Source organism: Molothrus ater, chromosome 8 (genome assembly GCF_012460135.2).
Source record: "Molothrus ater isolate BHLD 08-10-18 breed brown headed cowbird chromosome 8, BPBGC_Mater_1.1, whole genome shotgun sequence".
Taxonomy (NCBI): domain Eukaryota; kingdom Metazoa; phylum Chordata; class Aves; order Passeriformes; family Icteridae; genus Molothrus; species Molothrus ater.
The window spans coordinates 1,097,357-1,121,825 of NC_050485.2; the positions used below are offsets into that span (position 1 = coordinate 1,097,357).

The 24,469-nt window shown below is 43.9% G+C and overlaps 2 protein-coding genes across 4 annotated transcripts in view; one reads left to right on the forward strand and one right to left on the reverse strand.

The window, feature by feature from the left end:
* LRRTM3 (leucine rich repeat transmembrane neuronal 3) overlaps positions 1-14,191 on the forward strand; it is an 83,444-nt gene extending 69,253 nt beyond the window's left edge. For 2 of the 3 annotated variants that reach the window (XM_054515551.1, XM_054515550.1), the window contains one exon: positions 11,400-14,191. In XM_054515551.1, coding sequence (XP_054371526.1) covers positions 11,400-11,609 — 210 coding nt within the window. In that variant the 3' untranslated portion in view covers positions 11,610-14,191. The remainder of the gene's footprint in view (positions 1-11,399) is intronic. The other variant, XM_036385426.2, reaches the window with a different exon arrangement.
* CTNNA3 (catenin alpha 3) overlaps positions 1-24,469 on the reverse strand; it is a 424,386-nt gene that overhangs the window by 300,569 nt on the left and 99,348 nt on the right.

The following is a 24,469-nucleotide window of genomic DNA, read 5'->3' on the forward strand; positions in this document are numbered from 1 at the left end:
CACTGGAACTGTTACTAACTCCATCTATTGTGGCTAGTTTACCTTTTTTGCCTGTGCTAAATGTCTGAGATGAGATGTGATGATACTTTGTGACCACCATCCTGCTAATGGCAGGGCTTGGCCTGGGCAAAGGAACCAATCCTTGAAATTATTCTCAAGGTACTCAGAATTGGTCAAAAAGACGTGGATGGATTTTTTGCAACAGAAAATTGCAATTAAAAAATTAATTTTAAAAAGAAAAAGAAGATATACACAATATCTCACTAAGAAGTCTGGAACAGTTGGATTAGACTACAATTTCTCATTACAATTTTAATACACTATTGCCATTTTACAGATTTAATCAACATTTCAAAAATCAATTTTGATAATACATATTGTTGAAGGTTTAATTAGTAAGACAGCATGTGACAAAAACCACTTAGAACCAAATACTCTAATTCAAAATGCAAATATGTCAAAAATGTCAAAAGTCCTTAATTGCTTTTTTCATTCAAATTCACACCAACATTTCTTAGATTCTTGAATTTCCATCTAAGTGGAAGTTCATGTTCCATCACCAGGATCTGCCTAGAGCTAGTTAAGGTAGAGCATGAGGCCTCAGAGTGCAAATTTCTCGTTTTGCAAAGCAGCCCTATCTTATTATCTTTAACAGGCACAGACTCATTAACACAGGTGGCTCACACATAATCTCATCCTTCTCAAGCACAGAGGGAAATCCTTTATTACCAGTGCAGCTTTGCCCACCTTGCACCTGCAGGCAGGAAACACCAACCCCAGCCACGCAGCCCAGGAGCATCCCTGAGAGCACCTGCACTTCCCTGCTCCAGCTGGGCCGAGCCCTGAGCCCTCCAAGCTTGTCCTGTTTGCCACAGAATTCCCTCACTTGTTCACAGAGCAAGTGAGACCTCTGAACAGAAACACATCCTGCCTTGGAAATTCTGTGAAAGTTTCCCTACAGAATTACATAAACAAATGTATTTACTACACTGCCTGTACTATTATCATTTGTTTCAGAAGAATTCAGACTCCATTCTCCTTCTCCAGACCAGACCTGCTAGAAGCACTGCCAGTGCTGTTCCCATTTGGTGTGTTCCCCCACAACCTGGGGGCTCTTGCTAGACATGGGGGGTTTAATACTGCTTAACATCTCAGGCTGCATGAAAAGAACCATCCTCTGTCTACTCACAGGACCAAAAACACTGCAAGCAGCTTCTTTTATCACACAGCAAGCTGACCCCATTTTGACCTGAAGGACACATGGTGACCCAGAAGAGCCGTACAGCCAAGGCCATAGATTGCTCTCTCCACAGCTGAAGCAAGAAAATAAACATATTTGTATGGGTTCTAGCGAGGATCAAAGGGACTGGGTGCAACTGGCTGGCTCTAAAGACCAGTCTGCCCTTCCCTCACTGCTCAGGATGTCTTTGAAGAGGAAATGAACTTTACCTGTACAAATCTGAAAGGAATACCACTGGCACCAAGTGGTGAGCAGGATGGTGCTTAAAGCACCCCTTGTCAAAAAGGCCACAAAGAGTCAGGACAGCCCAGAGAGGCAGAGAGGACAGCCCAGAGAGCCAGGATAGCCCAGAGAAGCAGAGAGGACAGCCCAGAGCCAGGCCAGCCCAGAGAGGCAGGCCAGCCCTGTGCCTCGGTGCCCCGAGGGCCGTGCAGGACAGGACGGAGCTGCGCCCAGGGCCCGCCGGGCCGAGCCCACACCCCGAGCCCCGAGCCCCGAGCCCCGGCACGGCCGCCAGGGCAGGGCAGGGCAGGGCCGGGCAGGGCAGGGGCAGAGGTAGAGCCGGGTCGGGCCGGGCCGGGCCGGGCCGGGCCGGGCAGGGCAGGGCAGGGCAGGGCAGGGCCGAGCAGAGGCAGGGCAGGGGCAGGGCCGGGGCAGGGCAGGGGCAGGGGCAGGGCAGGGCAGGGCAGGGCAGGGCAGGGCAGAGGTAGAGCCGGGTCGGGCAGGGCAGGGCAGGGGCAGGGCAGGGCAGGGCAGGGCAGGGCAGGGGCAGGGCAGGGCAGGGGCAGGGCAGGGCAGGGCAGGGCAGGGCAGGGCAGAGGTAGAGCCGGGTCGGGCAGGGCACGGCAGGGCAGGGCAGGGGCAGGGCCGAGCAGAAGCAGGCAGGGGCAGGGCCGGGCAGGGCCGGGCAGAGGCAGAGGCAGAGGCAGAGGCAGAGGCAGAGGCAGAGGCAGAGGCAGAGGCAGAGGCAGGGCCAGGCAGGGCAGCAGCCAGCAGCACCCAGCTCACCTCCAAGCAGCCACAGCGGCTCCCCAACAACTCCTCCAGGACCCGGCTGTGCAAACTGCTCCGCTCTGCCCGGAACCCTGCCGCACACCCCGGACACACGGAATGGCCTCTGCCCCCTTGTTTGCTATGACCTTGTTCAGTCCAATTTTCCTGAAACTCCCCAGAGTAACTCATTAGTGCAGCATTTAAGAGTGGAAAGGACAGCCTGGCTATCAACAAACTGTCACTTCATATTTGGAATGGCTGGCCTAAATTTTAGAGGAGCTAATATTAAATTGACCAAGTAATGCTTTCCAGCCCTGAGAAATTTGTAGTCCTAAAGGGAGGAATTGTTTCGTTTTGGACAATTCAATACACTAACAGCCAGCCTGAGTGCCACACACATGTCATAGCAGCAGTGCAACTAATATGCACAACAGAAATATTTTCTTAACAAGTGCAAATAGTAACACATCTTAGAAATAAAGAAATCTAGCATACACTGATATACTGCTTGGGAATGTAACAGAGCTTTTCCCCTCAAGAACTGCACAGTGATAAAATATAGCATGAAGGCCACTCTAAGAGGGAAATAGGTTAAAAAAAAAAAGAAAGCATTTTCATTAGTATAAATATCAAACAATGTATGTACAGGATGTGATGGTTAAGGAAAAGAAACAATCTATTATTACTTCCATCACATCAGAAAATAACAATTTTTTATCAGTCAGGTAACCTTATTAAGAACCTTTACTGAGAAATGAATGATCAATATATCCCACACTCCCCATCCATGAAATTTATAAATTATATTAAGTCCTGCTCTTGCTTTTCAAGTTGTATCTGGTATTACTCTTCTGTTGTAATATCATTCATCTTTTAACCAACATCTTTTTTTAATTTACTTAAATAATTACACAGAGCCCATTCAGTAATGTAATCGGAAATACTTCACTCAGACGAGTTTTATGAAATTATACTATTCTGCAGAAATAAAACACTGCCCATTCCATGGTAAAGTCCAAGAACCAAGTCTGACAAAGCAGTATTTTATTTAAACATTAAATGTAAATTTTGCTTTTCTTTTAGATATATTCTTCTATTAATTTTTTAAATTTTCAGTTAGAGATTTTTTGTTTAAATTCTTCTGTGTTTAGGGTTGTTTCTCCCAATATCCATTAGGAAGTCTCTTCTCTCTGTATGAACATATCATTTCTCCTACCACTAACAATGAACAAGGACTTGATTCCAGGAAAGCCTCTGCCAAAACTGCAGTAGCATTTTGGCATCATTCAAAGGGTTTTTTAAGTTATATGAAAATGCTCTTGTTCCAACAATTAGAAAATAACAATATGCTAGTTATTCAACTGAAGAGCAATGGTAGCTATATGACAAATTGGTCTTTTGCCTATTTAAATTATTCTTAGAAAAGATTCTCATCTGCTCCTCTTTGAACAAGACAAACCCACCCCACAGAACAAAGGAAGGATAAGAGAAGAAAATCTGGAATTCTGTGCAGCATGTATTATATTTTCAATGAGAACAGCTGCATCACACAGTGCAAAATAGACTTCAAATAGAAAACACTTCCTGCAATAAACAAACCATTTTAGTTTTAGCAAATTATTAAATCCCAAGGGAATCTGTCTGTATCCTTCAACTAATTTAAAGATTTGCATGCAAAACTCAGCATGTGGGGCACATTTGGATTTGAGTCAGGTACTTTAAGACCATAAAAATCAGCAAATGGATTAAAGCAGACTCAGTACAGGCTTTCCATCTCTGATAGGTATGCCTGGATTAGTCACTGGAATAATATTACTCATAGTTTAAGCTGATGTAAGCTGTGAATGTTAGATTTTTAAATAATTTGAGAACACTGTGTACAAAGCAACACCACTCCACAGAAACAAATTGTTTGAAATGTAAAGAGGAATTTCTATTGCAGCACGCCTGGGACTGAAATGAAAACCCCATGATTAACACTCTCATTGTTCAGGAGTAGTTTCCTGTGCCCAAAGAGGCACTGGGGTGTTCTGCCTTTAAATGATCTGCACACAGCAGACAGCTCGAGGTGAGCTTGGGCTCAGCACAGCACCACAAATGCAGCAGGACACACAGGTACCAGGGCAGGGGAACTGAGGGATGGGGGGAGTTACTGTTTGTGGTTTTAAACCCTTCCTATGTGTATTTTTACACACTTCCTATGGCTCTGGGACTTGAGATTTCATGGGAATATCCCTGATGCTGTATCACTGACCACTGAATGCCCCAAATTCCCTGGCACTCAGCTGGGAGTGCTGCAATAGCAGCAGAACAATGTGACTGCACCAGCTGAAGAACATCCTGCCTGACACACACCAAGCTAATAAAATGAAGCATGGCTGCATCTGCAGGAAGGGCTTTGCCAGCACACCTCTGCTGAGCCAGTGTTGTGGCTTCAGCTACCAGAACACTGTGGACAGGATTCTGTCAGCTGTGACAGGAAAATCTGTCCTCCAGAAATGTCAGGAGAAAAGCATTGAAAACATCAGCTTTTGCTTGGGTTTGTGTTTTTTTAATTGGTACCCCATTTTAATCTCAAGATACCTGTAATACAGAATACAAATGACATAGTTTGTCTTCAACTCAGTTTCTACACACTAAATTTTGGGAAAATCAAGCTAGCAGAGTAAATAAGGCCTCCTCCTTGCTCTCAGTCCCTCTTCCCTTCAGAGCTGATGACACTGCACGTGCTTGGATAAAGTGGGCTTCCCTGGGATCCCACAGTGGTTTCCCTGCTTGTCTCAGCACCACCAGACTCTCCTGTACCTGAAAGCAGCTTTTGGGATATAGCACTTAAGGGAAGAGAGCATCAGGGCACCTCAGTGAAAAGCAGCCAAAGAGACAGTGCAGACTGCAAGGAAAGCAAAGGTGAATGAGATAATAGACCAATGGCAGCCAACATCAATATAACTGGAAGATGGAGAGCTTACACAAATTATTAATATGGTCAGTAGTAAGAAGGATTCTTCCTCCCTAAGACAGAAATAGGGCGAAAACCATAAAACAAAGCATGTAAGAAAGGTTAAGATTTGGAAGGTAAGAAAGAGAAAGGGCAAAGCATAAAAAGGACAATGTTGACATCAGTTTATCAAGTTCCTTGGTATTTCCTAAACCCCCTCTTACTGGGGTTTTAATAACTTCAGCTTTCACTAAATTTAGAACTTAGCCTTCATAATTAAACGTAAAAACTATATCAAATTTCCCAACTGTTCACACACTGAAAAGCAAAGAACCAGCTAAAGATTGTATCAATAAAAATACTTTCCTCTTCTTAAGGTAAACTCATGACCTGTGGAGTCTGAGCTGTGGTTCTGAATACTCAGAGTAGCTAACACTTCAGCTTCTGGTTCATTCAGTGTTGTTTATTCTGCTGCTGTTTTATTTCTCTGTAAACAAGCCTGATGAAAAGTAATGAGATTGCCTGTTATAGTACTTAGGGGATATGAAAATTGCCTGTTACATTAAAATAATTAGAGAAGGAAATAAGATCATATTAATCGCACTCTACGGAAGCTTACCCAAGGTATGCAAACCCATCCTCTGAGGATCACAAAAAATTCTTAGAGCCCACTGATGGCCCAAAAAGTTCAACTATCAACCAAAACAGGAACGATTAATAAAAATCTGTGAAGATAACTGCAGTTGGTGCTGTAAAAGAGTGGATATTGCAGCTGGGAGTCTGCAGTGGGTTTTGCTCATTATGAGAAATATCCCTGATTGCCATGTACAGCTCTTGCTCTCCACAGCACCAAGTGTGCCCTTGGGTGTGGGGAAGCCTTGCTGCACAAGCAGGCCCCAGGCTCTGAACAAGGCTCTGAACTGAACAAGGCACCCTGATGTCCAACTAAGCCTGGCTTGGACAGCTTTTGAGGAACTTTAAATCACTGTTTGTTCTACTTCCTGAAACAAGAGATTTTGATTTAAGGGAGACAGACCTCCCCTAACCATGAAACATATCTATAATGTAAATCCAATTAATTGCAATGGTTTTCTTCTTAGCATTCTAGAACTTTCAGAGGAGAAGGGAAGGTGGTGCACTGACCTCTCCCAAGGCTTGTCCACATGTGTGCATGTACAATATGCACACAGTACCTACATATTTGGCTTAAAGACACATTCTCTGAGACATCTCTACAAATTCACTTTTCAAAGGTGTCTTTTTTAATGTGCTTTTATTCATACAATTCCCTCATATTTCAAGATAATCTACTGATTGCTAAATAGAGAATTACAACTAAGATACAGCACGATGCTCAGGTTCTCCAAGCTGCAGCAAGCCTTACAAGGACAAAAGACAGCTCCCTTCTACCTGCAGCAAAAGCTTGCTAGGCAATACTTCCATTTGAGTCCATTATTCATCCAGCACCTAAAGTAAAAGCTTTATCTGTGTTGATTCACTTTTAGTCCCACAAAGTTCAGCGCTGTTGGTTTTAAATGATACCTCGGTAATTATGCCCGCAGAGCCTATCTGATAAACATCAAATTTTGCATACAAATTAAAAACAAATGAGAAGCCTAAAAAGGTTAGTGCTCAGTTAGATATGGATCTAATTGTAATAACATTTTAGAGCTACTTTAGGATAATGTACACCTCTATTAAATATTATGAACCATATTTTAAGCAACTGAATGGATTAATCTTTATTTAGTCACACACTCTCACACCTACTTCCTTAATTCACTTCACTACATTAGAACTTGAAAGGACTGCTATTAAAAAGAAACAAAAATCCAAAACTACAGGTTGTTCAAATTAAAAACAAAACCAAACCAAACCAACAAATAAAAATCCATGCAACCAAAGGAATCCACACAGACAAATTAAAAAAAAAAAAAGAAGCAAGAGATATTTACTTTGTCAGGCAGAAGAGTATTTATAACTTGTTCATTTTTCTAACATTATTAGCAAGCATAAGTGTCTAACTGAAAAAATGTAATACATACTCCTTTCAGAGTCAAGCAGGCAATCAGAGCTAATCAAGACACAAGTTGTTCTCATCTCACAAATGTCACATTCTTTGCAGGAAGGAAAGATCTTAAGTAAATATCACCCTGTACAAATTTAGGAAAATTAACAACATGGAAGACAAAATGTCCAGCAATTAGGAAACCATGGCTCATTATGTCTTAGCCTGAACCCAGTGAACTGAATCAGTGGAATACAAAACCTTTTCCTTCTGATTTCTCCTCTTCATTATCATCTTCTTAAAATTAAGAAGAAAGGGTTCAGCAGCTGTTAGCAGCTGTTCCCTCCAGCATTTCAAAAACTGGTAAAGGTGACTGTCAAAATTAGTATGTGCAAATTGCTGAGAATTTTTTTCAATTCCTTCTATTTTAAGATATTAAGTCTACACTGACATAACAAAAAAAAAAAATAGCCTTGTTTTCCCTTGGAACCTATCTGTGGTTGGTTGAATGCTCTCTACACTCTCTTCCAATCCTCAGAAAATACCACTTTACTGTTCAAGTGTCCAACATTCAAAACAAAGCTTCAGAAGTTCTGGTCTTTGCTTGTCAAAGTGATTTTGCTTTTTAACATCACCCTCCCTTTCCCAGGGAATGTGCTGCATCATAAATTACTGAAAAGTCATATTGAACACAGCACAGGAAAGATTACTGTTACAGACGGACTATAATTCTAATCATGCACTTAGTAAAGATTTTTTTAGTATCAATATAAGCCTAGGGCATTCAGTCACTGAAATAACTGCAGTCTAGACAGAGCAGCTACTTCAGTAAAAGATCCTGTTTGTACTGCCATGGAGACGATGGGTCCTCCCCTTGAGAGTCACTCAAGGGATGGTTTAAAAGACTTAAAAGGATTTCAGGTTCCTCATCTGCCCTTTGCTTCCTCAGTCTGGTCTCCCTCTGCCAGGAATGTGCCATTTAGTCTGGCACAGCAGCGCAGGCTGGGCACAAAGCACCTGTTTGGATCCAGTTGCATTGTTTCTTACTATGTGGGACCCCAAGTTAACCACAGATGAACATGTCAGAATAGAAAAATTGCCAAAGCCAAGCAGGACACATGAAACATCCCACAACTGTGTAGCAGAAAAAAAAGCAAGAGTTCCTCAGTATTTGAAAATCATACATCTGGACAGGTGTGCCCTTTGAAGAAAAATCACAATTCTCCCTCACCAAGAGGCCATTAACATTTGTGTGAAGAACAATTTTACTGGTCAGTGAAAGCTATTCTTGCTGCTTATACTTTTGGTAGGTTTTTAATTACAGCCTGAACTGAGTAGAAAATAAGTTTGAGAGAAGCAGGGAAGAAATCTTTCCTTTTGCATTCAACTCCTCCATGCCACTGAACTCCTCCATGGCACTGACAGGAAAACTGGTGGAGCTGATGTCCTTGGGACATCTCGTGCCAAAGCTCTCAGCAGCTGATCCAACGATCCACTGCCCTTTCCCAGGCCTTCAGAACTGGGACTTGGAAAGGCTGAAATGTCTAAACATGAAAGCACTACCTAAGAACTGAGAAATTTGAAGGAAAACAGAAGTCCTTAGGAGTGACTAGAGATTCCTGCAGCCCTCTCTTATCAGCACTTTCAAGGGACAACAATTCAGTCCAAAGAACTCACTGCCTTAGTGTGGCCTCCTCAGAGTGTATGCAAATTACCACAATAAGTAACTTCTGGTAACTTTACCCCCACAGCTGAATTAATTCTTGGTAGGGGAGCCAGAAGGATCTGAACTCTAAATCCACAACCATCACAAATTGGCTGTAACACATTTATCTGTTCCTTTAACAGAAGTTTCAGTATCTCCCTTGTTTCACAGCAGAACAGTTTTAAGTAAGTGCTTGAAAAAGCAGACAATGAAAGAAAAGGGACAGGATGATAATCAGATAGGTATTTTCTTTCCATAACTGGCTACCAGACAGCTCTAGGGCATTCTAGAGAGAAATTAAGGGACTTGTTACATGCAAGAGCTGCCTAAGTTACAGGGAGAACTCAAATGCAGGGGTACAGAGGCAGGAGACGTAAATGTAGGTACAAAATATTTTGTAAATATAGGTACAAAACATTAGCTCTGTCCTAAGACTCCTTAAGGAAAAAAAGTCACAAACTGACAGATGGTGAAGTATTAGGTTTGTTTTGAAGTTAATTTGAAATAACAAGACTCTTCCCATGGCCTCACATAAAGTATTACATTTTGAATTGTGTCCATAAAAGCTGTATAGTTCCCTGGTATGTATTATAAGGGCTTGCTCCTTTTTTTAATTGAAGGCAACAGCAGAACTTGAATATGAAACAGATGAAATTCTCACATATTGACCATATGCTGATATACCACATTCCCATGCCTATTCTTGTGACACTCATTACACTGGAATTCTGTACATTTTCAGAATGACACATCACAGTGCTCTCGCTTCTATTGCTTCCATCCTTCAGCTCATTTTATTCTCCTGTTTCAGTGAGGTTTATGCTCATCCCTCCTCTTCATGATCATCTGTTTTTCAGCTCTGCCATCTTCATGGAAAATATTCCATTGCCCTATTGTAACTTCCCATCACAACATTCTCAAGCCACCCAGAACTGTGGCTGTCCCCCTATGCCTTTGTTTTCCAAGTTTTCAGTCTCAGGATTCTATGACTGAGTCTTGAAATCGCCCCGAGAGGTTTGAACACCCCTCGTCCATGAAATTTAACAATATACCAAAATCCTTAGGCTGAAAATATTGCCACTAATTCTAAATACAATACATTCAGAAAAAAATGCAATTTTGTGTCTTATGAAAGGGCAGTCAAGGTCAAACAATCAGGTAGCAATACAGGCACAACAGCAGAAGCTTAATAAATGCTGTAAGGCCTTTGCAAGAACCTTTCCCACCTCTGCCAACTGCTGAGATATTCATCTGGAGCTACAAGCATTCCTCCCCAGCCAGTTCACATCTGTTGAGAAGTAAATACACTTCTGCAGGCTAGAGAAAAAAAACATTCCCTGCAGATCCCTGTAATTGGTACAGAGACCAGACTCAAATTATTTGCCTCCTTTTTTTAAAAAGAAAAAAAAAAGAAGCTTTCCTTTTAGTCTGTGGTAACCTTTCAACTGCCAGTGATGATCAAAAGAAAAATGAAGAAAAAAAAAATCAACATTCCAAACTGGACTACATTCTTTTCAGGACTGAACAGAATTATTGAATTATTTATAAAAATATTCTGGTTTGCCATACAGTTTTGTAAGTACAAATTTTTAGCTGCACTTTCTGTGTAAAGTAAGTCTAGAGTTTTATACTTCCTGACTGAAAAGATAGAGGGTTGCCAGAACTTCCCCCTCACTGCACAGAAATGTAATACTATGCAATGAAATTCAGCCTGCAGAACAGATGCCTCCTTGAATAGAAACTGCAATGGGAAGGCTTCTGAACTGTAAATCTAAGATAAGTAAATCTAAGATAACCTGGGACATCCTGATGCTCATCTGAACCTGAACTCCAGACAATATGAAGCTCACATATCACTGATAATTAAACACTGTTGTGGGTTTTACTCCAGAATTGCTGTCAGAGATGAGAATTATTACAATTGCTGTGATATTATTAGATTATTTATTAATTTCAAAGAATTTCAAAGGAGGTTCTTCATAACTAGAAATTGAGGCACACTCCAGAAGGAATGAAAACATGAAGGAAAGCTGCAAAGGAGGAGATACAAATAGGGATGTTCCCTGTTTAGTTACAATGCCAGGAGGGCTGAGGTCTCCTTCCCCAAGCACTTCAATAGTAGGAACCCTCTCACCTGTATTTCCAAGCAGACCAAAGGTATCACACTCACTGACAAATTCAAGCCACTCACTTGAAAAAGCATTTACATTTATGTGCAATATTCCCTGTCACAGTGATTATAGCTGAGGTTAATTACATTCTAAAGATAATTTAACTTGAATCACATCTTAATCTTCTCAAACACATTCAAGCATGTCCATAGCCCTAGGCCTCGAGATCCAAGGTAGTGGAGGTGAGGGTTAAAACATCCTGGAAAAGAGCAGGGTTGGGGTGGAGAGGAGTGGCAGAGGGACACAGAGAGCAGACAGCCTGGTTTTCCAACATGCAATTCAGGCAAGTACCATTTGGTAATGTCATTTGGTAACTGCTGCTTTTTCCCTCTGTTTTTGCCCAGATCCCACTGTCCATGAACATGTCAACGTTCCTGGCCTACGAGCAGCCCACGCTGAGCTACTGCGGGGTGCACCACGAGCTGCTGGCCCACAAGCCCTACGAGGGCAGCAGGCAGGAGGAGGCCATGGACACGGGCCTGGAGGCTGAGCTGGACCTGAGCACCATCACCACGGCAGCACGGAGCAAGGAGCACGGGCAGCAGCTGCCCTAGGGAATCCTGGAGCAGGGACCATGGGCAGCAGCTGCCCTAGGGAATCCTGGAACAGGGACCATGGGCAGCAGCTGCCCTAGGGAATCCTGGAACAGGGAGCAGGGGCAGCAGCTGCCCTAGGGAATCCTGGAACAGGGAGAGCAGGGAGCAGCAGCTGCCCTAGGGAATCCTGGAGCAGGGGCAGCAGCTGCCCTAGGGAATCCTGGAGCAGGGAGAGCAGGGGCAGCAGCTGCCCTAGGGAATCCTGGAACAGGGAGCAGGGGCAGCAGCTGCCCTAGGGAATCCTGGAGCAGGGAGCACGGGCAGCAGCTGCCCTAGGGAATCCTGGAGCAAGGAGCAGGGGCAGCAGCTGCCCTAGGGAATCCTGGAGCAAGGAGCAGGGGCAGCAGCTGCCCTAGGGAATCCTGGAGCAGGGAGCAGGGGCAGCAGCTGCCCTAGGGAATCCTGGAGCAGGGAGAGCAGGGAGCAGCAGCTGCCCTAGGGAAACCTGGAGCAGGGAGAGCAGGGGCAGCAGCTGCCCTAGGGAATCCTGGAACAGGGAGCAGGGGCAGCAGCTGCCCTAGGGAATCCTGGAGCAAGGAGCAGGGGCAGCAGCTGCCCTAGGGAATCCTGGAGCAAGGAGCACGGGCAGCAGCTGCCCTAGGGAATCCTGGAACAGGGAGCAGGGGCAGCAGCTGCCCTAGGGAATCCTGGAACAGGGAGAGCAGGGGCAGCAGCTGCCCTAGGGAATCCTGGAGTAGGGAGAGCAGGGGCAGCAGCTGCCCTAGGGAATCCTGGAGCAGGGAGAGCAGGGGCAGCAGCTGCCCTAGGGAATCCTGGAGCAGGGAGATCAGCTGCCCTAGGGAATCCTGGAACAGGGAGAGCAGCTGCCCTAGGGAATCCTGGAGCACGGGCAGCAGCTGCCCTAGGGAATCCTGGAGCAGGGAGAGCACGGGCAGCAGCTGCCCTAGGGAATCCTGGAACAGGGAGCAGGGGCAGCAACTGCCCTAGGGAATCCTGGAACAGGGAGAGCAGGGGCAGCAGCTGCCCTAGGGAATCCTGGAACAGGGAGCAGGGGCAGCAGCTGCCCTAGGGAATCCTGGAGCAAGGAGCACGGGCAGCAGCTGCCCTAGGGAATCCTGGAACAGGGAGAGCAGGGGCAGCAGCTGCCCTAGGGAATCCTGGAGCAGGGAGAGCATGGGCAGCAGCTGCCCTAGGGAATCCTGGAACAGGGAGAGCATGGGCAGCAGCTGCCCTAGGGAATCCTGGAGCAGGGGTTGCACCCAAACCCTGGGGGAAGCTATGGACACCAATGAGCAGGCACTTCTGTGGAGCATAGGATCCCTGTGCAAATTAAAAGTCAATCACAAAGATTAATTGTTTCCAGTCTACACTTTGTAATTAGTTCAGTTGTGCAGTATTTTTTTGACTTCAGAGTATGACCCTTGGAAGTGAATCTTTTTCAAAACTCATCCTACCTACCTGTATAAACTGTACAGATGTAATGTATTTTTCATATTGTAAAGTTTCAATTACCAAGAACAACTGGTATGTACAGTGCCATAATTTAATTTCATCTTACTTTACAAGCTTCAGTTTCTAAAGCTTCAAATTAACAAAAGTTATTCCTTGTGTTATTAAGTTACTCTGTTTTGTAGGGATCATTTTGTTACTGCTTTTGTGCCCAGACAACTTTAATCTAAAATTCTGTCCTTTGCAGAATACGCACCATTTTTACTGTGTTTAATGTGTAGAATTTTATCTACTGGTTCAAGAGGGAGGGTTTAACTATTCAAACTTCTAAGAAATTCCTGAAATATATATATATTTCCTAGAAATGAAAACTAAAAAAAAAAATTAATTCTTCTCAAACTTACCTGTTGCCTTGAAATACAGCCTGGTTTTTAACAACAAAGCTTGGTTATGCAACTGTTAGTCAAGGCTGATAATATTTTATTAAGTCTCACTGTTCTGCAAGACAATACAGGACAGGAGACTTCAACAGGCAGCTACAAAATCTGCTGTGAGAGTCTGCCAAATCAGGCATTTGTATTTCTGCTTAAAGACAAAGGGGTCGAAAACCTACTTCTGTCACAGGCAGCTGCTGACAGAAGTGGCAACAGAAACAAATCCTTATACTACTCCTAGAATGTAAAATGTCACTCAAAAGAAACATCCACTTGCTGAAAAATCTAGTAATTTGGAAAAAATGCTAAAAGTTTACAGTCCTTTAACATTATGATAAAGCAGACAAAGAAAAAGCCCAAAACTTTTAAAGAAAACAAACTTAATGTAGTATTAAGTCTTTAACAATTACTACATTGCTTATTTGTCTGTCATTTAATATCTGGATTGAAGCATTCTTATACCCCATTCTTTTGTTTTAAATCTTCAAGTCTTCTCAACACTGTATGAGAGTAACTTTTTATACCACTACACACTACCCTGTAATCATAAAAGATTACAGAAACTAGGAAGACATTATATCATGCTGACTCTGTGAAAAACAAAATGGGAACACAAGCCTTCCAAAATATAGGGAAAAAAAGTTTCATATGGTGAAGCAACTTTTTTATAATAAAGAGAAATTATATAACCTCAAATCTATTTTTCTGGATCTTTATCCTACCATATTTTCATGTAGTTTCAAAGCAGAAGACTGAATTTTAAAATTACAGGGCAACTGTTTGTACAAAACAAGGTGAATAGAATGAAAATCAGCTTCAAAACTGGGTAACAATTCAATCTGCATTCAGTACCTGTTAAGTAGAAACAAAGTGTCAAAAGAAAATACATTATACTGCTTATTTATTAGCACTTCGATTTTGTAACATATTTTGCATAAATTATTTCCTCTTCAAAACATTAATTGTCTTTTTAAGACACATCTTACACCTGCACACTTGAGTTCTGTATTTCTTCACTACCCTGGTTCTTGAATCTGTTACCTTCCACAGTGCTGGAATTTTCCTACATGTAAGTTTGAAAATACATTTTGCTAATTCCCACTGCTAACAAACATGCAGGAGTCACTCTGGAGCCCAGAGCTGCTCAGGTTGCAGGAGAATTACCTGACTCACTCCACAGCTGGTTTTGAGGTGCAATGTTTTGGCGTTCTGGCTACTGGAGCAGGCCTGAGCTGGAAGGAGCAAACACCACCCTCCCAAAAGGTGCTTTCAGTTGTTCTGCTCTGTGCTTCCTCCCCTGTGCTTGGACCTGCTGCCCTGGAGCATTGACAGTGTGTGAACAAGGGCCTGGCACTAAGGGAGCTCCTCCAAATGCCCAGGTGTTCCAAGGTTCCAGCCCCAGCACTGGACACTGGTGAGCTTAGACTGGGGAACATGAGAAAAGGTTCTCTTATGCAGAGACACAAGAAGGTTTGGATGAATGTTTAAAGAGGCACAGCTGGGCAGATATTCACATGCACACCAACATTTCCCCTTTTCTTTTCCTCAATCATGAACCAAAGACTGCCAGTTCCAGATGTCACAGGACAAATGGCAGAAGCAGAGTTACAGAATCAGCCCCTGACAGATCCCTCATACTCTCCCAATCATTCCCAGACATCTGAAACACCAGGCTCTCTGCAAGCCCAGCAGGCCCCTCCAGTGCTCTGCAAGATGGATCCAGCACCCAGGGCCCAGAGCAGCAGGGGGTGTGTGGGGTGTGTGCTCACCCCAATCCCAGACTGCTAAAACATATTCAGTGGATACCCTTGTTTAACATGGACTACATCAGCCTGAAACTTGCTATTCTCAGTAAGACAGATGTCTTCAAGAAAGCTAGATGGCAGGTAGGTACCTTCTCTAAAAGATCCTCATGATGAAAAAAGCTAGGTAAGGCCAGCCCAGAAAAAGAGCCACTCCTGAATCCTGACCTCAGCCTGTGCACAGCTGCTTGCCAGCAGATTGCTGCCAGCTGGGCTCTGATTCTGGCTGCACAGCAACAGGAAATGCTTTTGTTCCATGGATAAAACAGAACAGTATCCCCAGTAAAGCCCCAGCCTCCTAGCTAAGTTAGCAAGAAGAAAGGAGTCTGTGGGTTCAAGTATTTAACAAGAGGGGGTCACTCCCATGTATCATTTCCCTTTGCAGCAAGAGCCACACCCCAGGAACAGAGGCAGCCAATGGCACCCACCTCTGTCTCCACCTCACTCAAGTGACACCACCAGACCCTGGCAGGTCCTTTTACCATGAAAAGGCTGAGGGAAGTTATTAAATTTGCAAAATACAGACTGAGAGACAATATAACCTCTAGCAATGAAAACCCGAGACAATGTTAAAAATAAACCTAGCTCCAAGCAACAATTCCCACCATCATCCATCAGTGGATCGTGCTGGTGCAGCAATGCACAGGGCCGAAACACCCACCAGCAAAGCAAGCCCAAGTAGCTGACTGGAGCTCCTCCCTAGGGAAGGGGGAGTATGGAAAGATTAATGACTAATTTCACAAATTCCTGCATCTATCTCAAGACAGTAAAAAAAAAAAAAAAAAACCAAACCCACAAAACAAAAAAAAAAACCAAACACCATCTATACAAGAAAGCAAATGACTGCTTCAATTAAAAATTTATGAAAATTTGCAGTACAAACTACTCTGAAGGGATCTGAGAACTACCACTAACATAAAAATTCCCAAAATATACACGGTTTTCAGACATACATCATAAGTATCAGACCTCTTTTGGCAGCCCACAACCAATGGAACATGCCAGCCTCAGAAGCTGTACTAGGCTTGCTCTACTCAGAGTCCCTCCATTTCTGTCTTTCTCTCTCAAGGCATGTTTTATCTCTTATTATTTCCAATCCTCAGACTGCACATGAGAACAGAAATTGTGCAAAAACCATAACATGAAGGCTGAAAAACCAAAACAGAAGTGCAAGGGCACCACTATGACCTAAGAAATAAGCCAGGATTCCAGTGTCACTGAACTGTAATTAATTCTTGATGTTGCTACACTAGCAATGAAAGCCCTCAAAGATGGTGAATGTTAATTCATGATATGATCATTTACAGTGTCATACACAAGCAGCTGGATTCAGCTCCCAGCTGGGGTAGCAAAAATGGTCTGCTGAACAGGTGAAGAAGTGAACAGCTTAACTCATGTCCTGCAGCCTGATCCTCTTCTCTTGAGGGAAAGGTCTTTCTGCTCTGTACGTTTTGTACAGGTCTCAGGGCCTCGGCTTCCTAAAGGCAAATCCAAGCAGTAAAGGCTGAGTTTAAGAAAGGCTTTAGCTGGTCACATCAGAGGTACAGCCAGCCTCAATAACCTGCCTGGCACAGCAGCTGAGAGATGAAAGCCAAAGAAGAACTAAGGACTGGGGCAGGCACACAGCCGCCCTTCCCTGGAAAGCCCCACAGATCCCAAGCCTCTGTAGATCAGGCACTTCCTGAGCAAACGTGGCCCCACAGCAGTCCCCCTCTGAGTGTGCACACAGCTTCTCTGAAGCCACAGCAGCTGGTAACATTTACAGCTGCTGCAGCAAGGAAAGCTGCCTGTTCTCCTTGTGCTGGGAGGAATGAATCATCTCCATGTTCAACACAGAAACACGACGCTACAGAATTACCAGTGACACACTGCCAGCTTCCAGGGAGCCAGGGTAACATCCCCTCAGCCACCCAGAGGGCAGGCTCCATCCGAAACCCTGAGATTTCTCTTAGGGAGGGTGGGGGAGTGTGTATCTTATAATCAGGATTCAGCTAACCAGAAAGGAAAAATGCTTTTCCCAGGTTTCTCAAGTCCATCACAATAGTAAACAAACAATAAACTGATTGTCAGAAGTACTGCAAACACTTTTCAACACAGAAAGACACTTATGAAGCTCTAATAGGTACAAGTTTGACCATAATGATCCATACTTAAAAGCAGATGTTCCTTAAATTCCTCAAACAAAGTCTAACATTTGAGTGAATTAACAGCTCTATTATAAAATAACAAAGCCTGGTTCCATTTTATTGTTCTACCTAATTACAGAACTTGATTAATTTCAGTTATAAAGTTTCAGAATAAGGTGAACATAATCAGAGTTCATGATTAATGTTATTCTAATGAACCCCCAAGAAATTAACATTTTACCACTAGAACTTTGCCAAGAATTTTTATGTAAGCTGAAGTGCAGTGTGTGCAAGTGTGAAAATCCCACATGGCACGGAGCTTCCATTCTCCTTGCTCACCATCAATCTGGTATGTAAATAAGCCACTCTGAGAACTGCCTCGTTAGTGGCAACCTCAGAGGAGCTCCTGCTGGGGACAGCAAACGAGCGGTGACACAGCTCACAGCCCTGGCCTCTGCCAGCAAAGCTCCCACACATCCCTGACAGGGACACTCCAAAGTCCCACCCGACAGACGTGACACTCAGAATATACAAATGAGCATTAATTAGTGCTGCATTAATACAGCACGGGTTTGGATTAACCGTAACGTGTGACGATTGCCTTATTAATTGCCTTAGGTCAGCTGACATGAACAGGATGGATGGTCTCCTAATAAACAGCAGAAGAAATCAGTGTGCAGTTATACAAGAGTGTGTTTTTTCCTGCTTTCATAGAGAGTATTTCCCACCTTGTATTCCCTAAGAAACAGACTTTTAAGGTGACTGCATTTCAGCATTGGTTCTACCTACAATCTAATCATAAAGTGAGTGCTTCAGTGAAACATATTTCAAAGCCCAGTAATTTAAACATTCTTATACACTAATTCTGTGTTTCTTAGAGAACAAAACCTCATCAACTTTTGCTGAGAATACTCATTAAAAGAAAATGATGTGTCTCTGCAGCACTGTGCACTTCAATAATTTCAGTAGTTTCATACAAGAGTGTGTCATAAATGAGGCATGGAAAGCCATTAACTGAACAATTCATATTGAATAGTTTGTTGTAATTTATGCTTTCAAAAGAAATAATGAAAGTTATTTATTTTCCTAGTAATAATGATGCACCTCCCTTTTATGTCTTGCTGTTGGTAACTTCATTTTTAAAGAACCTGTAAACTTGCACAATTAGTCCAGCCTCCACTGCCCAAAAGCCTTATTCTCATTGTCAGGAAAGGAAAAAATATAGCTATCAATGGTGCATCTGAATATGCAAATAGGATTCATGAAAAAGATGTATTTTTGTCTTCTGCTTCAGCATTACCTAGACAGTTCATACTCCTCTTTGCCTTCTGCAGTTTAGCTCTTTCTCCAAAATCTAGCTGTCACAACTGAGAGTGCCAGCAGTAAAACAGAACTATTCAGACTGAGATCCTGGAGGGAAATGCCTCTCAGGTATCACCTCCAGAGCTGAGCAGCTTTGCTGCCAACCAAGCACATGCTGAAGCTTCTCTCACTCCTTTTCTTCATCACTACCTCTTGCAAATATAGATTCATAAATATAATAATGCTAGAATATGCTAATAAAAATCAACCTTTTCTTTTTTCCTTCTCCCACTACACAAGGTGATGTAAAGGTTTCGGGTTTTATAACCTCTTTGCACACTAAAGCTGTGAAGAGATATGGTTAACAACTGTCAGTATGAACTGCACTTAACCCCACCTTCATCAAGTGATCATAATAGAAACTTTCCAAGTTTCTGGAAAGAATGAACATGTTGCCCTGCCCATCTCAAAGCAAAAACAACTGTACAGGTGTGTCCCGTTCCACCAAGCCAGAGTTGGGGAGGATTCTTTTGATAGATTTATCGGACATAAATAAAGTGCAAATGCAGCAATATTATATCTGAGAAGCATTTCTTGATTGAAAAAAGGTGAGTGTTTCTACTAAAGGGGGAAAGGACGAGGCACAGAGAGGGGGGAAAGAAACAGAAGACAGGGACAGCGTTACCACGAGAACCCCGGCTCTCTGTCAGCATCAGCTTAGCAGGCGGAGTGGGGACAGGCGGCAGTGCCCGGGAGGCACAGGGGGACAGGCAGGGACAGGCGGCAGTGCCCGGGAGGCACAGGGGGACAGGCAGGGACAGGCGGCAGTGCCCGGGAGGCACAGAGGGACAGGCAGGGACAGGCAGGGACAGGCAGGGACAGGCTGCAGTGCCCGGGAGGCACAGGGGGACAGGCAGGGACAGGCAGGGACAGGCTGCAGTGCCCGGGAGGCACAGGGGGACAGGCAGGGACAGGCAGGGACAGGCAGGGACAGGCTGCAGTGCCCGGGAGGCACGGCGGAGCACGAGGCCGTGGCGGAGCACGAGGCCGTCCCGCAGGAGCGGGCAGGGAGCAGGAGCACGGGAAGAAAGGCCAGCGGAGCCCCCAGATGAGCCCCCGCTCCCCCCAGGATCCGCAGGGCCGCGGTTCGCCGGTTCCATGCGCTGAGGCTCCTCCCCGGGGGCATCTCCCGGGCACCCGCCCCACCAGCCAGTGTGTGTGTGCGTGTGTGTGTGTGCGTGTGTGTGTGTGTTTGTGGGTGTGTGTGGGTGTGTGGGTGTGTGTGCGGGTGTGTGTGGGTGTGTGTGGGTGTGTGTGGGTGTGTGCGGGTGTGTGCGGGTGTGTGTGGGTGTGTGTGGGTGTGTGAGTGTGTGCGTGTGGGTGCGTGTGTGTGTGTCCATGTGCAGATGTGTGTGGGTGTGTGTGTGTGCGCGGGTGTATGCCGGTGTGTGTGTGTGTGGGTGTGTGGGGTTGTGTGTGTGTGTGGGTGTATGTGGGTGTGCGGGTGTGTGCGGGTGTATGCCGGTGTGTGTGTGCGGGTGTATGTGTGTGCAGGTGTGGGGGTGTGGGTGTGCGGGGTTGTGTGTGTGCAGGTGTGTGGGTGTGCGGGGTTGTGTGTGTGCAGGTGTGTGGGTGTGTGCAGGTGTGGGTGTGTGGGTGTGCGGGGTTGTGTGTGTGCAGGTGTGCGGGGTTGTGTGTGTGCAGGTGTGTGGGTGTGGGTGTGCGGGGTTGTGTGTGTGCAGGTGTGTGGGTGTGTGCAGGTGTGTGTGTGCAGGTGTGCGGGGTTGTGTGTGTGCAGGTGTGTGGGTGTGTGCAGGTGTGTGTGTGCGGGTGTGTGGGGTTGTGTGTGTGTGCAGGTGTGCGGGGTTGTGTGTGTGCAGGTGTGTGGGTGTGTGTGTGCAGGGTTGTGTGTGTGCAGGTGTGTGGGTGTGTGGGTGTGGGTGTGCGGGGTTGTGTGTGTGCAGGTGTGTGGGTGTGCGGGTGTGGGTGTGCGGGGTTGTGTGTGTGCAGGTGTGTGGGTGTGCAGGGTTGTGTGTGTGCAGGTGTGTGGGTGTGTGCAGGTGTGTGTGTGTGTGGGGTTGTGTGTGTGCAGGTGTGTGTGTGTGCAGGGTTGTGTGTGTGCGCGGGTGTGTGCACGCGGGGTTGTGTGTGTGTCTGTGCGGGTGTGCATGTGGGTGTGTGTGTGGGGGCACTCACAGCCCAACCCTGGAGCTCTCTCTGCCCTGCCCTGCCTCGTGAAGCCTCTCCCGGGACAGGGATGCCAGCACAGTCTGTACAGGTTCTGTACAGGAACCTTCCACCTGATGTGTAATATACATTGAGGCATAAATAAAAACCAGATGGTTCCTCTCAAGGTGCTTCTCTAACTTCATAAAAGCCCTTCAGTCTCTGGGGAACACAGCATCTACATCAATGGAATGGAATTCCTGAACCTGAGTGCAAATAACCATTATTGATAAAATTTGCTTTGGAATCCTGTCTCCTGCCTGGCTTAAATAGTCACTTCAATGCTACCTTCTTCCTGAAACTTTCTTCCATTTCTTTATTTCTCTGAATGACTCCTGGAATCCACAAACAGCGTCACTGAAGACCCTGGATCGCACAGGGGCAGAAGAGCTGCGTGTGCTCTGCGCTGCAGAGCCCATCTCGTGGCTCAGAGGTGAGGAGCTGCCTGCCTCTGCCACACTCACAGGCCTGGCACTCCTTCACTCCTTCCTTCCCTACCTACCTGCATCTTGAGGCCCTTTAGCAGAGAAATTAAAATACTCACTGACATAAAGACGTTAATTCAGATAATTTATACTGCTAAATTACACTCTAAGATTCCTTCCTGTAATATGCAAGCACCTTACTATAAACTAAAATTATTCTTTGAAAAAAGTTGTTGGTTTTTTGTATGGTGTTGTTTGGTTTGCTTTTTGGTTCCCAGAAATAAGCATTAATGACCTGTTTTGAGAGTTTGTGTGTAAGTTTTTCTTTTACAAAATAAAGAGGGAGGAGGGGAATTTATGCAGCGGCATTGTTAATGCCACAGAAAAACAACAGTTACCAAAAAAAAGACTCACACTGCTACCTAAAATTTGAAGATTTAAATGCAGAAATAATTTAGCATTACTCCTGAGAGAGGATGTAAAGAAAGGAGCTATAAATGCAACTAAGTTATGCTTCAGGAATGAAAAAAAATGTATTTTCAAAATTTATAGGGACGTTGAAGAGAAGATATTTAAGGCTGGTTTTTAAAAGGAGGTACAGGCTAATAAGGCACAACATAAAACAGAAGATGAGAAGGATTAAATTTAAGTCTGGACTGGATATACACAGGCAAACCATTAGAGAATGGGATCTGCCTTTCTGAATGTGAAAACCATTTCCATTTTCTTTAGTACCGAGTATCTCCTGTACATGTCAGTAATCAGCAGCATAGTATCTGAATGCAAATCAGTAACAGGGATTAAAAAGTTGGCCTTACAAACATGAACTAAAGTAATGACCCCAGAAAAAAAAAAAGACAGACCCAGACCTGCAAAACTTCTCAGGGAGGCAGATGAATACAATGAGGCTCTAACAGACCTATACTAGGCCCTCAATCAAGTGCTTTTATGTTAAAAATAACATTGCTACTGGCCTCTTTCACCTAGGAGGGCTTCAGAGAAACCAAGAGAAGTGGAAAAGTAAATCAAAGGCAGAACTATTAATAAATAACAATATATGTAAAGACACCAAAGTACTGCCCATATGAATATTAATTCAATTAGATGTAAAGACATACAATGCTGCCCATCAAGAGCTGATCACTGGTCTGCTGCAGTGGAGTCTTTTTCCATTAACATCACAGCTTTCTGGACTATCAGTTAATAAAGTCAACATTGGAAAATCTTTTAAAAACTAAGAAAGCATTATAAATACAAAATCTTTATTACAGATATTGCAGCATCAATGGCTAGCTAAGCTGGAAGAGCAGGAGCTGCTTTGTAAGCAGTGTCTGACTGAAGGGATTGAACACATCAGCAATGAGGGGAAATGGGGGAACTCCCCATAACAACCCTTGGCAACCTTACAGTTACTTCTCACCCAAAGCCAGCATCTCCATTAGGGCTCTCCAAAAATAAATCAGATTTTCACTGAAAAACATCTCACACCCAAGAAGAAAAACAAATTCATTCTGTCTAAACAGGAGAAGGGATAGATGAGTAAAATGGAACGAAAGGAGGGAAAATTACAGAGATGCTGATGGAAAAGGTGATAGTGGAGCCCTGGAAAATGTTAAAGATAGACTCTGAAAATGTTAGGCTTTGTGTTTTCTCAGATCACTGCACCTGCGTAAGCAGTATGATAAATGATATAATTGTTAGATGTGACGATTGTTTAGTAACTAAATATAATTATTGTATAATCATAAGAAGAATCATGAGAAACTATGTTAGAAATTTAAGGGGGAACCATGAGAAGCCATGCTTGACTGAAATCTATGTATACAATAGAACAATATAAGTTTAGTAATTAACATGAAAGTTATATAACGATAGAATATAAAAACACGATAATCTCGAATGTATGGTCGGAGTCAGATTTGAGCTGAACACTCCTGACACCCAGAGCTCTTCATAAAAGCACCTGCATATAATCACTTCTGTGATTATGTGTTTCTGAACGCTAACAAAGGAAGATCCAACGGTCAGTGAAGAAAGACTTGCCAGAACTGTAACTGCTCATCGTGCTAATGGATTAAGGAAGGAAACAGGAAGGAATGAAAATGGGAGGGCACAAATCCAGCTGCTCCTTCACCATGGTTGGTCAAATGGAATCCCCTGGGGCAGGGGAGTGAACAAACAACGGCTGGATCCAAGGAAGCCAGGGCTGTAAAAAAGGTGTTTGTTACACCAGGACAGCACAGTGACAATAGAGACAGACAGCACCATTCCAATTAGTGTTATCCCTTCAGCTTGAATACTTCCTTCTGTTTGCACTTCTCAAGGTAGATCCATTCTTTTCCTTCTGTCTAAAAGAGCTTTTAATTCGCAGCAAAAACTTGCAAAAAAATTAGGTTTAAAAAATGGATTTTTTCGCCTCCAGTAAAAGCACAGCAAACTCCATAAAATATTCTGCTCCCAAAATTTTTACAAAAATAAGAGCTTTGCAATCAGATATATATGATTTAAGGATAATGAAGCAGGTTTTATGGGCTGCAGAATATTATAAATCTTTTCTGATTTATTTCAGGGTAGAGGGAAAAAGGGAACTGTTGAAGGAAAAAATGATATATCACATCTGCCTGTGGATAATAAGGCTTCCTATAAGAAGAAATGGCATACTCTGAATAATTACATGAAGTCTGAGGCCAAAAGAGACAGAGTCTAGTCCTGGTCAGAAATTTCAGCTGACACAAAATACTTGTAAAAAATGTGTGAGGAAAATATGATGAATTCTCACTGGTTATCAACAGTTTTTCTTTTGCTAATTTGCTCAGCTTCAACACTAGGTCAAACCATAATTTCACCTTTCTGCTTTGCAGAAATTCTTCCATTTTGCATCATAAATGTCAGCAGAAACATCAAAACCATAGCACCACTCAAAGAAAGAAAAATAGGGGATATATAACCAGGACTGTATTTTAACAAAAATACCAAGCATATTTTTCAAATGAAGTTTGTAAGACACTACAGTAAACCAGAGTGTCAGGCAACATAGGCAAAACCAAAAAGAACAGCATGAAATATTCAATACAGTCCACAGCCTTTTAAAAA